The sequence below is a fragment of the Mustelus asterias genome, chromosome 9 (assembly GCF_964213995.1).
Source record: "Mustelus asterias chromosome 9, sMusAst1.hap1.1, whole genome shotgun sequence".
In the NCBI taxonomy this organism is placed as follows: Eukaryota; Metazoa; Chordata; class Chondrichthyes; order Carcharhiniformes; family Triakidae; genus Mustelus; species Mustelus asterias.
In genome coordinates this window covers 43,339,515-43,355,059 of record NC_135809.1, presented here as the reverse complement: position 1 = coordinate 43,355,059, position 15,545 = coordinate 43,339,515, and the positions used below count along the sequence as shown (strand labels likewise).

At 42.3% G+C, this 15,545-nt stretch overlaps 1 protein-coding gene across 2 annotated transcripts in view; it reads right to left on the bottom strand.

The window, feature by feature from the left end:
- atxn10 (ataxin 10) overlaps positions 1-14,871 on the bottom strand; it is a 228,157-nt gene extending 213,286 nt beyond the window's left edge. The window contains exons 1-2 of one of the 2 annotated variants that reach the window (XM_078220094.1): positions 14,709-14,871; positions 7,675-7,872 (exon numbers count right to left, since the gene is read on the bottom strand). In XM_078220094.1, coding sequence (XP_078076220.1) covers positions 7,675-7,872; positions 14,709-14,851 — 341 coding nt within the window. In that variant the 5' untranslated portion in view covers positions 14,852-14,871. The remainder of the gene's footprint in view (positions 1-7,674; positions 7,873-14,708) is intronic. The other variant, XM_078220095.1, reaches the window with a different exon arrangement.
- Between the last annotated feature and the right edge of the window lie 674 nt (positions 14,872-15,545).

The window sequence follows — 15,545 nt, the reverse complement described above, 5'->3', positions numbered from 1 at the left end:
CCAATATGAGGGGCCCAATGCCAGGAATCAGTGTTGGGGAGAGAGCATGTCATTGATTGGGGCGGGGGGGGGGGGGGGGGGGGGGCTTTAAACTTTACATCACTTTTTGAAACCGGGGTAACATCTTTGTTTCTTGACTGCTGAAAGCCTCATCTTCAAGTGTCACTTCTGAATGCTCGCTTTGCCATCCTCCCATGCTCCACCCCTCATGAAGCCCATCGTGCCTAAAGCCACAGCCTGTCCCACACTAATTCCTCTATGCTTATCACCCCATCCTGGATGTTCAATGTTTCCCTGTTTCCAATCATATTATGTTGCGCATATGTGACCCTTAAAAAGAGGTTTGGAAATCAAATTGTCCATGAATGACATCACAGCATAATTCTCTTCTTAACCAACATGAGCATACTTGAAATAAACCATCAAAAAAGTTACTCTGAATCCTAGACTACCCGTATGCAATTGCACAGGAGAATTACTCGCTTATTTGAAGTATTTTAATTTTTCCTTCCAAAGATATTTGCTGACTAAATGATTATAACCATTCCTAGGAATTACCCAGCAAGACACATACAGAGATTCCATGTTTCAACAAATTCTGGTCCAATATTTCAAATATTATATGCTAATAATTTGATTCAGCATTATTGATTTCATCTTTGAATCTTCCTTCTTCTTTGTTTACATGATTTGAGACTTTTTTGCCACTATGGTCTTTTATTGAATTTGTAGTTCATGCTGATAAATTTCTCTGAGTAGTGTATCACCACGAACTTCTCCAGGAACCTTCTGAATTACCATAGTTCAGGTTTGGTTGATTTGATTTGAGTTGTCACATGTATTGGTATACAGTGAAAAGTATTGTTTCTTGCGCACTGTACAGACAAAGCATACCGTACAAAGGAAAGGAGAGAGAATGGAGAATGTAGTGTTACAGTCATAGCTAGGGTGCAGAGAAAGATCAACTTAGTGCGAGGTAGGTCCATTCAAATGTCTGACGGCAGCAGGGAAGAAGCTGTTTTTGAGTCGCTTGGTAGATGACCTCAGACTTTTGTACCTTTTTCCCGACGGAAGAAAGTGAAAGAGAGTATGTCCGGGATGCCTGCGGTCCTTGATTATGCTGGCTGCTTTTCAGAGGCATTGGGAAGTGTAGACAGTGTCAATGGATGGGAGGCTGGATTGAGTGATGGACTAGGCTTCATTCACGATCCTTTGCAGTTTCTTGCAGTCTTGGAAAGAGCAGGAGCCATACCAAGCTGTGATACAACCAGAAAGAATGCTTTCTATGGTGCATCTGTAGAAGTTGGCGAGAGTTGTGGCCTGAGAAAGTAGAAGCATTGGTGAGTTTTCTTAAATATCATGTCCACATGGAGGGACCAGTACAGATTGTTGGTGATCTGGACATCTAAAACTTGAAGCTCGCAGCCATTTCTACTTTGTCCCCATTGATTATAGACAGGGGCATGCCCTCCACTACGCTTCCTGAAGTCAATGACTATCTCCTTCATTTTGTTGACATTGAGGGAGAGATTATTGTTGTTACACCAGCTCACCAGATTCTCTATCTTTTTCCTGTACTGTGTCTCATCATTGTTTGAGACCCAACCCACAATGGTGGTGTCATCAGCAAACTTGAAAATCGAGTTGGAGGACAACTTGGCCATACAGTTACAGGTGTATAAGGAGTATAATAAGGGGCTGAAGACAGAGCCTTGCGGAGCACCGATGTTGAGGATGATCGTGGAGGAAGTGTTGTTGTCGATACTGACGGATGGTAGTCTGTTGGTTAGGAAGTCTAGGATCCAGTTGCAGAGGGAGGAGATGGTACCGGGGAGATGGTTGTCTTCTTGAACCAGGAAGACACCTCAGATTGCTGTAAACAGAGGTTGAAGATGTCTGCGAATACCCCCGCCAGCTGGTCCACGCAGAACCGAACTGCTCGTCCGGGTACCCCATCTGAGCCAGTTGCTTTCCATGGGTTGACTTTTGAGAAGACTGCTCTGACGTCTGCAATGGTGACCTTGGATACAGGTTCATCCGAAGCTTCCGGGATGGAGTGTGCGCTCTCACTCAAAACGGGCATAGAATGCATTGAGCTCATCAAGGAGGGGTGCATTGGAGCCAGCATTTTTACCTGCCTTTATCTTGTAACCTGTTATGTCTTGCAGACCTTGCCATAGTTGGCGTGAGTCTGTGTGGCTAGCCTGGGGTTCTAGTTTGGTCCAGTATTGTCTTTTGGCATCTTTGATGGCTCTCTGTAGATCAGATCTGGCTTTTGTGGATAGCCATGGTGTGGAGATGCTGGCGTTGGACTGGGGTAAACACAGTAAGAAGTCTCACACTTACCTGATGAAGGAGCAGCGCTCCGAAAGTTAGTGCTACCAAATAAACCTGTTGGACTTTAACCTGGTGTTGCGAGACTTCTTAATTTCTTGGATAGGTCAGGGTTGCCTGACTTGAATGTCTCAGACCTGGACTTCAGCAGGCAGTGGATATCCCTGTTCATTCATGGTTTCCGGTTGGGAAACATGTGTATTTGCTTCTTTGGCACACAGTCTTCTACAGACTTACTAATGAAATCAGTTACTGCAGTGATGTGCTCGTTCAGGCTGGTTGCAGAGTTTTTAAATAACGACCTGTCTACTGACTCTAAGCAGTCCCGTAGAAGACCATCCGATTCCTTAGACCAACATTGCACGACTTTCTTTGATGGATTCTCCCATTTCAGTTTTTGCTTGTAAGCTGGGAGCAGGAGCACAGCCTTGTGGTCTGATTTACCAAAGTGTGGGCATGCAATCGAGGCATTTTTGATATTTGTGTAGCAATGGTCTAGGATGTTTGGGCCTCTGGTGAAACAGGAGACATGCTGGTGGTAACTTGGTAGAACGCTCCTGAGTTTGGCCTGATTGAAATTCAGTAAGAAGTTTAACAACACCAGGTTAAAGTCCAACAGGTTTATTTGGTAGCAAAAGCCACACAAGCTTTCGAGGCTCTGAGCCCCTTCTTCAGGTGAGTGGGAATTCTGTTCACAAACAGAACTTATAAGACACAGACTCAATTGAAATTGCCAGCCATGATGAACAAAGCCTTGGCATGTTTCGTCTCAAGGCTATTTGTTGGTGGTGCATATTTCGTCCAGCACGGTCTTCACGTCCGCGTGCAGTGGGATGTAAACTGCTGTCAGGATAACAGAGGTGAACTTCCGTGGAAGGTAGTAGCAGCGGCATTTTAGTGTCAGGTATTCTAGGACTGAGGAGCAGAAACTCGCCAGTGTAGCTATGTCTAGGCACCACGAGGTGTTGATTACAAGGCGGACCCCACCTCACCTAGTCTTGCCTGAGGCCGCTATACAGTCCATTCGGTGGATTGAGAAGCCCTCTGGTTGTAGGGCATAGTCCGGTGCAATCGAGTGGCGTTTGCTACCAAATAAACCTGTTGGACTTTAACCTGGTGTTGTGAGACCTCTTACTGTAGTCCGGTGAAACAGGAGTGAGCCATGTCTCTGCGAAACAAAATTCTCTTTGGAAAGTGAGTCTGGCTTTAAGTACTGAGATTGCAGGGTTCATACACAACATCAAGATCAATATTCGCTATCACAGATATTATTTCATCAAATCAGCACTGAGCCACAGGTCACTTCATTTTTTGTTACCCAACAGCTTAACCTGTTAGAAGGAATAAAGTACTTTTATGTACAGTTGAGACTGTAGGTGTTCAATGAGCAGATGCAATGGTCTTTTTTTAAAAAACAATTGACATAACAAATGCACATTAAACACATGACTTTGAAATAGAAAGAAAATAAATTATCTTCACAAAATTTCCTAACTGTACTTGGTGCACAAGAACCAGTTAGTGGTTCTTCTCTGAAAAATCATTCAACCATCAATATTTTATTTTCTAATTTGGTGCTGGCTATCAATACAGTCAGGGAAAAGTGCTACCTCACTAAACAGAAAAAGTGGCTGAACTTGTTTGACAATGAGAGTTTTCAAATTTGAATGGGTTTCTTAAGTTTGGAATTTGTTTATTGTGGTTAATCATCAGGCTTAAATCTGCCTTAATACTAAAATCAGAAGGCTTAATTAAGGCAGGGCCAGATTAAAAGAGTTTCAACAATGTGGCTTAACTAAAATGTCTGAAGAAAATGTCCTACTCCATCAATGCACAAATTGTTTCCCACATCAACTATCCTGCTCCATATATGAATTAGACTGCTAGTCTAAACAGGTTAATTTTAAAACAATGCACAATCGTCTTCAGACATCCGGCAGCCCCACGAGAAGAAGGTGAATGTTGCTGAGGCAGGAAGGAAAGTGCAAGGGTGCATCAAAATGGAGACACCCTCACAAGTATGCATGAACTTTCAAAAATGAAGAGGGATGAAATCAGAAAGTTCAACAAAGGGGAGTGGAGCGGTCCAGCAGAGCCCTCCCTGTCCTGCTCATTAGCCCCTAATTGATGATTGCTGCTACCAATGTTCACCTGCCTCCAGTAACATTGCTCAAGGGAATGTGCAATCCAACTACCTCATGCCCAAATCTCCCAAGTTTTCTCCCAGTTCCACCATCAAACCTACCTCCATGGGATGAAGAAGATTCAATTCAATTTTTCAGGTCTGTGACCTGTCAACAGACCTGAAACATCAACAGTCTTTTTCTCTACAGATGCTGTTAGGCCTGAGTACTACACACATTTTATATTTTTATTTTAGATTTCCAGTGTCTATAGTACTTTGCTTTCATATTAGTTAAACTGTTGGTGGGAATAACATCTATCTTTGGGATTTCCTTTTGACAATCATCTTTTCAAAACATTTTCTGCCAACTTGGCTCAGATATCAAATTGCGAGTTACTCCCTATTTCACACCAATCTTCTACCCTTTCATCTAAACTGTGCCATGCTACCACCAGTGAGTTTTTAAATGGTTAACAACAAAATGATTTTTAATTTTGGCTGTGGCATTCCTACACTTCAGCACCAATGTAAACTCTTGCGGCCAAATGTTACTAAGTTAGGGTAAAGCCCCTCATGGGAGCAATATTTTCCAGTGAACTTGATGACAGCAAAGAAAACATTGGCATTGGGGTACAGTGAGGCATTCATGGAGAACTTTTATACAAAAAGAATTTCCAGAGTCCAAATTAGAACTAGAGAAATATTAAAAATAAAAAGATTATTTCTGGACCATATTAACACCTTAACAATACTGTCATCTTCAAGTGGGATAACTGAATACAGGTTTTCCTTCTGTACTTCATTAAGTAGTGCAATAACTTCTTCCAGTTGTGCATCTCCATGAAAAATAGAATATTGCAGATGCTGAAAATCTGAAATAAAAATAGAAAATGCTGGAGAAAACTCAGCAGATTATTAAACGTTTATGTAGAGAGAGAAACAGAGTTCACATTGTGGGTTTGTGATGGTTTATCAGAACTGGAAGAAGTTAGGGAAGCAATAGGTTTTGAGCAAGGGCTGGGTAGGACCAGAACAAAAGGAAGGTCTGTGATAGTGTGGAAGAAAGAAGAGGCTGAATTTCAGAAAAGTTAATCTTCCAGGGCCAAAGGGAATGGAGGTGGGGTAAGAAAAGAAACAAAGATACAAAAGATATGCCTAGAGCAGTTACTGCTAACTAAATGAAGAAAACTGAAGCAAGCAAAGGATACAAAATAGGGAACAGAGTTTACAGTCTGAAATTGTTGAACTTAATGTTGAGTCCAGAAGTCTGGAAAGTGCCTATCTCAAAATTCAGGTAGTGTTCCTGAAGCTCAGTGGAACAATTCAGCAAGCCAAGGACAGAGACATCAACGTTTGCGCAAAGTGGAGAATTACAATGAGATGCTACCGGAAGTTCAGATCATTCTTGCACACAGAACGATTAATGTGATATATGAATTTCACTGCCGGTGCAATCATACGTCCCAACGATTGGCAGATCATATCAACCAGCACCTTCCTTCAGCTGTTCACAGCTGGCAGGGTACTGAGCATACGCAACCAGCCAATGCTTGCAAAACTCAGAATATAATGTCCAACGTTAGATGTGATTCCGCGATTGGACGATACTTGCTGAATAATCCCAAGTGTGCTCAGAATTACACAACAACCAATTTAAGATCAGCAGTTGGGCTTGCAATGTAGCTCACTTACATTTGCTAGAAGCTACATATATCATAAAGGTAACTATCCTCTGCAGGCAAAAGGAATATATCCAGCCATTGCAACTTTTGTCAATGGCGAGTGCGGTTAGTTCAGTGCAGAATGACCCCTGGTCCACTGGCACCCTAGGAATAGCAGGCTGGATATTGGAGATGCCCTGGATGGGAGGCCAGGAGGAAAGATGGACTAAGTGAGCAAGTATGAAAGATAATATATTAAGGATATTTTATCTGCTAATTTTGAAGATTTTCTGCGCAAGGCAGAAGTGTTTATAATTTTTAGATAATTTCCCTCAGCCAATGTCGGGTCCTGGGTCTCAAGCCCTTTCTGGTCCTCCAACCACAAATTCTGTCTCTGGATGAACAGAACAATCAAGAGAGAGGTAACCGGAGAGTGGAGGAACTGGGTCAGCAGCATGGGAGACAAATGGGAAAGAAATTAGAGGAGCAGCTCCTCACAGATTCTGTCTCGCCCATGTATAGGAGTGACCTTTCTTTCATTTGTCGCCCCGGTGAATCAATTCCGAGGGCTTTTTGGCAGCTGTTGAGGGCAAATTTAGCTTCTGCCCATGTGTATTTTGAACCCTCGTGTGGATCATTCTAAATCATATTCTAGCTCTATACAAGACAGTCAAAACCAGACTGTCCCAACATGAAACACCCTATTAAGCAACATGAATGAATAAAATTAATTACATACAGCTGGAACTAATCATGATTTCCAGATGGGGTTGGGACAGAAATGTTGGAATAAAGACGTTCTGTTTGGTAACATTAAAGTTCTTGGTTTGATATTTAATTGCATAAAACTGTACATAAGTGCAACAATTTCTTCTAGTATTGTTTCTTTCTTTAAACCTGGCTTTCCACTCTATCATAGATTAAACTATTTGTCTACAGATCCAGTTCATCCATTCTGTTCCCTACACCATCTTTCTTGGCATTTGAACATGCCCTTAAAATCAAATCGTAGTCTTCGATAAAATCTAAAGAGTCTTTGAAAATAAATTATTTTCACCCCTGATCTCACTGACAGACTAATGCTGGCATTATCAGTGCACAAAAATGGGCGGTGGGAATTTAAAAAAAAAATAATTAATGAGGTGAGCATTGCTGGCAAGGCCAGAATTTATTGCCCAGGGTGAAATGTGTATAAACTCTTTGCTACATCCTCAGTTTTTTTTTTAATTTTTAAATTTGATATTCTGGGGAGAGGGCAGAGCACTTTCTTTTCATTCCCCAGCCCAATTATGTTTTTCCAATTCATATTTGTATTCCCATTTCTTTGCTTTTCTGCACTGTGCACTACAGTCATAATTGCTCTTAGGTCTCACAAAGAAAGCAGGGTACGGTGACTTTCCCACAAAGTTTCTATCCATCCTATGTGGAAGCTATTGTCAAGGGGCCATAAACCTCCAACTGATGTTGAAACACACATTTGCTCACCTACAAGATACGCCATTGCATTAGTTACACGTCTCACTCTGTAACAAAAAGAACATAAGCTTTAATTACCTTCCATGAGACTGGTTCTTGCCACATTGTATACAGGCATTTCTGAGACATCGGAAGCACTCAGCAGTGAGCCGCAAACAAGCTTCAAGTTGTCCGTCCCTATTACTGTCAGGATTGTCAGTGAACGTCTCTATCTCAGCCAACTGTCTTGTTAGGATGTGTACGAAACTTGCAAATAAAGATTGAGTTGCCTCTTCCCTGCAAAAAAAAATCTAAAAGTCAGACACATTCTAAGTACAGGCAAATAACTGAAATAAAGCACAAACTAAGCAAACAACAATGGTTCCCTCAACAGATTACTCCAGTTCAAATGCATCCCAGTGTCCATTTCTAAACATGAGCAATATACAAATCAACATCTCTACGATCTTCTGAACATGTGGAGTAACCCGTTTGCTAAGGATCACCCCCATCAATAATTAATGGAATGGATAGGCGTTTCAGCAGCCGCAAACATGAATCCAGGATGGTGTGTTGCTTCCCTGGTACCAGGGTCAAGAATGTCACTGAGTGGCTGCAAAGGACCCCAAGGGGAGAGGGTGAACAGCCAGCAATAATGGCCCACATTAGTACAAACTACATGACAGCAGAAAGAGGGGTGTGGTCCTGCAGTCTGAATGGAGAGAGTTAGGTGGGAATGAAGTGAGCAGGACATCAAAAGTTAACAGTCTACTGTGAGGAACTAAGACTTCACACTGTATATTTGTTTTAAATATATAGATACCCTAATTGCTATTTCTAAAATTTTAAAAACTGAACAAAGACCTTTAAATGTTCGAAACTGTACCTATCTAAAGTAAAAGTTAAGTTTACTTATTCGTCGCAAGGCTCCCATTAACACTGCAATGAAGTTACTGTGAAATTCCCCTAGTCGTCACACTAAGGTGCCTGTTCGGGTCCACGCACCTAACCACTGCACCTAACCAGCATGTCTTTCAGACTATGGGAGGAACTGGCGCACCCGGAGGAAACCCATACAGAAACGGGGAGAACGTGCAAACTCCACACAGACAGTGACCCAAGCGGGAATCGAACCTGGGTCCCTGGTGCTGTGAGGCAGCAATGCTAACTACTGTGCCACCATGCCGCCCCATCTGTGACCCTGGAACAAAGAAATCGCTTGTCAGTTTTAGGAAAACCCACACCTTGTTATCTCTAAGGAGCCACTAATGACCCCCTGTGGACTATATAGCCCAACTTCAAAAAGAGTGCTGTAAAAAGGCCATTTGCATTAATAATCCATGCTATCCAGAAGGAGATAGATCATCTGCTAAGATATTTAACAGTCGGCTGAAGTATTTAACAGTCATCGGAGTCCAGATAATGGATACACATCCTTTGTCAAAGATGGATGAGAGGTGGGAGTCATGTGAAATGGAATTGTAGAGCAAGTAATATTGCCTTGCTGAACTGAAAAGCCCATTCTGCTGTTTAACATCTGACTCGCGTTCATCCGATCTCGAGTTTGCTGTGAGGTTATGAATAGAAAATTAGCTCACATAAAAACTGGGGGGTTGGGAAACACACTACTGTTCATAAAGAGGGAAACAAATCAAAACACCTTTCCATTTACAGATAGTTGGTGAGAGAAATCAGGATTTAAATTAACCCCCCCTGCTGTCCTTAACTGAAATTGGGAACTCAAATCCAGGATCGTCCCTTTGAATTTGACCAGAGTCCAAGTAAAACATGAGATAAATCTGATATAAAGCAGCCAATTGGAAACCAAAGGAAAAACTTGGCGGCTGGAATAAACATTAAAACACAAGTAACTTACCACAGCAATTTTTTTCCCCCGAAAAAAAAATGGCAATTTTTGATGATCAGTTGTGGGCCAAGCAAAGATCTGAGTGGTGAAATATTAACATTCCTTAGCACAGAGCAGCTGAAAGCTGTAGCTCGGGAGGTATAGTTAAAGTTACTCAATAAAGTGAAGTGAACTGACCCTGTTGTTAGTAGAATATTTGAATCTCACATATTGAATGGAATAGATAGAGGAAGGGCTCAAACATGACACCAAATCCCCTTTTCTAGCAAAATCTGAGCTGGAAAAGTTGAAAATGCAGTCAGCATTTAAGGAGAGGGGATGGACTGTTCAAGAGAGAGGGAGAGGGAGAGAGAGAAAGGGAAAGTCCGGAAATTGGAAATGGGGCTAGCACTTCAAAGGGAGGGAAAGATCAGATAGCTGGATGCTGCAAAGGAAAATCTATCTCTAAGCAGTAGCACCTCCCATCTCCCTAACCCAGAATCACTCTCTGTGGCACTCAAGTATGTTAGATTAATTCCCAAATTTGTAGAGAGTAACATGGAATCATTTTTTGCAACTTTTGAGAAAATAGCAGGACAGCTAAGATAGCCATCAAATATCTGGGCAGCTGTCAGGAAGAACCCAAGAGGTCTACTCCATGCTGACTCCTGATGTGCTCATGATTTATGAGCAGACCAAAGCTGCCATCCTAAGTGCCTACAGATTAGTCCTGGATGCATATAACTAGCGATTCCAGAACATTCTCAAAAACTCTCACAAATCTTAACAATTGAAGCAAATCATTTTTGATCGATGTGTAAGGTCCCTAAGAATCCCACACGCCTATGAGGAATTGCAGGAATTGATACTGTTAGAGGAATTTAATAACTGTTTTCCTTCCAGCTTGAGGACTTACGTGGAGGACCAGAACATCCTCGCAGCTAGGGAAACTCAGACAGACCCTTTCCAAACCATTCCCATGAACAATGGAATGATAAATAGGGTGACCTAGATAGGAAAGACCACCCACTCAGGAAACACAAAAGAGGGAGTGAGGAGTCCTTTTGCAGCTGGAAAGAAGAACACCCAGAGGCCAGTATGTTCCAACTGTAATAAAACAGGCCATTCCAGGCTTGAGTGCTAGGAGATTGCAAGGAAAGTCTATAAGGTCGAAGAAGGTTCCACATTGGTAATCTCCTGAAGGATGCCCCAATGGGTAACATGGCAGGGCATGCAGAGACTCTTGATACAGAAACTTACCGCTTGGAGAGCTTGGCATCATGTGTATCTGAGCCGGACAAATTCCCAGAAAGTTTGCATCATTTTATCCTTTCAGGAAACGTTTTGACTGGCAAAGTGATCCAGCAAAAGAAAAGAGGCTATCAACAAACAGAATTCTGCAGGAGTGCAGAAGGGGAATGTTCAGAGGCCCAAAAGGGTGAAATAAAATCCAGAACCATTGAGCAAGAGCTGCTTGAATGTAACAAGGCCAAAGCCAGATCAATAAAGCAAAAAAGAGGTCTGGGAAGGGCCAATAGAATTTAAAAGACGTGCAGAACATTCCAGAATTTAACAAGGACCAGAGAAGTCCTAAAGCAGCAAAAGAGATATTAAGGGAGATGCCCCACATAGTTGAAAAGCAAGTTATTAAACCAGGAAAGAAAAAGGTTAAGCAATTGTGTAGGGGGAAAACGTATATGGATAGCTATTTGTTGGCTAACAGGAAGCAAAGAGTAGTCTGGGTCATTTTCAGGTGAGCAAGCTGTAACCAGTGGAGTGCTAAAGAGATCAATGTTGGGATTTGAACTATGTATAATCTATATAAATTACTTGGATAAAAGGGCTGAATATTTTGTTGCTAAATATGCTGATGACATAAAAATAGATAAGAAATTAAATTGTTGACTCTTTATGTCCTTTTCACAAAGAAATTTAGATAAGTTAAGTGAGTGGGCATAAAAATGACAGATAGAGTATAATGTGGGTAAATGTGAAGCTGTCCACTTTAGTATGAGGTAAAACAACATATTTAATTGGAGAAAGATTGTAAAACTCTGTAGTACACAGGGGTCTAGGTGCCCTGAATCACAAAAAGATAGCATGCAGTTACACGAAGTGATTAAGAAGGCATAGGGACGTTAGGGATCAGTCGTGGCTTAAGGTACAAGAGCAAGGAGGTTATGTTGGAGCTGTACAGATGCTGGTTAGGCCACAGCTAGAGTACTGAGTGCAGTTCTAGTCACCTCACTATAGGAAGGATATGATTGCACTACAGAGGTTACAGAGGAGATTCACCAGGATGTTGTCTGGGATGGACCATTTGAGCTATAAGGAGAGACTGAATGGGCTTGGATTCTTTCTTTTAGAGCAGAGAAGACTGAGGGGGGGCATGATTAAAGTGTATAAAATTATGAGTGGTATGGACAGGGTGAATAGAAGGCAGCTGTTCCCCTTGGTTGCGGGGTAAATCTCGAGGGGGCATAGTTATAGAATGAGGGGCAGGTGGTTGAGAAAAACAATTTTCACTCAGAGGGTGATAAGAATCTGGAGTGCACTGCCTGGGAAGGTAGCGGAGGCTGGAAACCATACAACCTTTAAAAAGTATTCAGATGAGTGCTTGAAATATTATAGCATTTAAGGATATGGGATAAGTGCTGGAAATAAGGACATGGGACAAGTGTTGAAAAATGGGATTAGTGCAACTTTAGTGGAAGTTGTCAGTGCAGACTCGATAGGTCGAAGGGTCCTTTTTGTGCTGTACAACTCTGACCATAGGAATCTTAAAAAATGCAAATAGTTATTCCATTGTGCAAGGTAAACTGAATTATTAGTTTCACAACAATGCAAGTGCATATTTATCATGTAGATACTGGTTCTCCTTATATAAACATGTCATGTTTTGCATGTGCACTGACAACACTCAGCACTACCTCACCACCATCACTGCCTCTAATCTGTCATGCTGTTTGTTGGTCTTTCAACATTGAATGAGCAGATTCTTCTTCTAATTAAACATGAGAAAACCAAAGCCACTGGGATCAATCTGTTTGGCCCACTTTGATTGACTATGGGGGGTGGGGTGAGCAGCAAGGAGGGGCTGTGGAAGGGGTGGGCTGTGCAGAGAGGGTTCTGACAGGGGACATATCGGGAGGGTCTTGATACTGGTGTCCCATATCGCCATGGGGGGGTTGTGGAGGGGGTGTGGTGGCAGGAGATGTCCCAGTGCACTGGGAGAGCAGGGCGATTGCGCAAGGGCACTTTGAGCAGACTGCAGTGACTCTCAGCGAGCTTAGGCTCCGCCCTCCCCTTGACTGAAACTCCCAACTACCAAAAACAATTGACAGAGTGTGGGAAGATTGCAGTGTCAAACTTGCCCCAAAAAACCAAAGTGAAACACTCCAGTTCAGACTTTTATGATGCTTAATTTTGTCTTTATTCTCTGCTACAAAATCTATTCCCTAGCCACCAATGGCCTTCCTCTCCAGTGCCAGTGGTTCTGAGGCTTAACCAGATCTTGCCATCCAATTTGACCATGAGTTGTGCTTCCAAACCATGTCCGCACCATCAGCAAGACTGTCTAATTCTACTTCTGTAGCACCACCCCCCTCCGCAGGTGAACCCATCATCCATGCCTTTGTGATCTTCAGACTCAAGTATTTCGATGCTCTCCTTGCCAGGTTCTCATTTTCCACCCTCCATAAAACAGAGCTCATCCAAAAATATTGCTACATTTATAGAGCCATAAAAAATTACGGCACAGAAAGAAGTTATTCAGCTCATCTTGTCTGGGCTACTCAAAAAAGTTCTAAACTAGTTGCTCGTTCTAATCGTACCTTCCATGACCCAGTCCACAGCCTTGCACATTTCGGCATTTTAGCTACAGATCCAGGTACCTTTTAAATGAGATGAGGGTTTCTGCCTCCACCACCATACCAACAGTGAATTCTAAACAGCCATCAACCCCTGGGTGACAACGTTTTCCCCATTTCCCCTCAAAACCTGCTACCAATCACCTTAAATCTGTGACCCATGGTAATTGACCTCACCACAAGGGAAAGCCGGGAATTTCTGTCTATATTATCTGGGTCCTCAATCAGGTCACCCTTCAGCCTTTTCAGTTCCAAGGAAAACAACCCCAGCCTATCCAATCTTTCCTCATAGCTGCAGTTTTCAACCCCAGGCAATATTATATCTAACTTAAAAGTTTAATTTATCTATAATTCACATTAGCTCCCAATTCAGCCACACCTCTACTTTAGGCCAGATTCATTGGTTTAAAAATCCCTCTATGTTCTCTCCTCCACCCAAAAGATCTCTGTAACAACCCTCCTTCAATTCTTGCCTTTCACATATTCCCAATTTTCTTCACTCCACCGTTGGTTTCCATTGTTTTGGTCATAAACTCCAGAATTCCCTCCTCTTTGTTCACATGTCCTAATATTACTTTGCTGTTCTTGTCAATTTTTTCTTTGATAACCATTTGTGAAGCAATGAGGCATTTTAAGTGTACTAAATACATGTTATAACTTTGACTGTACATACAATCGTGAAAATAGATTTTCAAGATTCATTTTATCAGAGAAATATATGTATAGAAATTTCAATAACTTAGTTTTTCAACAACTCCCGTCATCTTTGTTATATTGATAAAAGCAAAATACTGCGGATGCGGGAATCTGAAACAAAAACAGAAAATGCTGGAAAATCTCAGCGGGTCTGACAGCATCTGTGGGGAGAGAATAGAGCCAACGTGTAGTCCAGATGACTCTCTCCCCATAAATGCTGTCAGACCTGTTGAGATTTTCTAGCATTTTCTGTTTGTTATATTAAGATTCGGCTGCATCTCCAGCAAAAAAATACATTTAACTGACAGCATCCCAAAGATTCGTTTAAAAAGCCATAACTTGAACAAATGTAGAAGGGGAGAAAAGGGGTGGCTCAACTTCCAAGAAATGCAGTCTTCCAATGTTTGGGCAGAGAAAACTTGTTTTTGACACAATAAAATGACTTCTGCGAAACAATTTCAACACGAACGATGCCATGAAATTTTTCGAGCACTTTCTCTCGAAAATCTTCACTTCTTTGAATGCGTAAGATAGACGTTAACACAAGGGAAACTAACATAAATCACAGGCGAGCACATGTGCAACCGAAAGGTAAGCTTTGCTGGTAGGAACGTTTTATTTAAAAATCCTCACTTGTTATGGTCAGGCACTTGCGTTTTAATTGAAGCCTGAGCACAGAGATAGTTCCCCCTGTAATTTAATTCAGCCACACACTGACGCACCTATTCTGTTGCTCTCTAAACGCGATGGTCAAACTCTGGATGGGTGCCATGGCAACCAGCACCAGGTCCTTTCTTTGGCAGCTCTGGGTTAAGTCATTGACCTGAGCTGTGAATTCAGACACCGACTGGCTGCGCGCCGCCATCTTGCATTCCGCAGCAGCCGCGAGGCAGGCGTCATGACGTAATGACGACGTGGGCGCCCGTTGGAAGCGGTGGCCGAGGGCGGCTATTTGAAAATGAACCCAAACTGAATTTTCATCACAGCGACAAGATCTTAAACTCTGAGTAAAGGGATCAACACAGTCAACAGCTCTAGATGGAAAGTTAGATCACTGTGCCTATTCTAGCCTAGAGGAAAGTAGGACGGAGGTAAAGGGATAACTTGCGGTATACAATTGAAAATAAATAAGGGCTGCAAAAAAAGTGATTGATGCCACTGGTTCAGGTCCAAACTGACATCCAGGCAGGTTTCTGGCGAGGGCCACCCTGGACGCCATTTTGGGAAGAGTACTAGCGCGGGCGGTGGGAGCAACCCAGTGGAAGGAGTATGCAGAGTCAGTCAGCTTGACTTGATGTCAGGAGTACTATTTCCATCTGAATATTGCAGCAAATACCTGTACTCTTAACCTCACCTAGCTGTTCAACATGCATTTGTCAGCAGGAAGGAACCCCAACACTTTAAAATGATCATCCACTACTTTCAGGCTAATTTTGCTCATTGGCTGTTTGAGTCTGTGCAAGTGTTTTGATGTTTGTACCGCTATTTGAAGCTGCTAAACTGCACAGAGAGGGTTGTGACAAGTGATGAAGGAATTGGTCCCAAGTTCAAGAATTCTA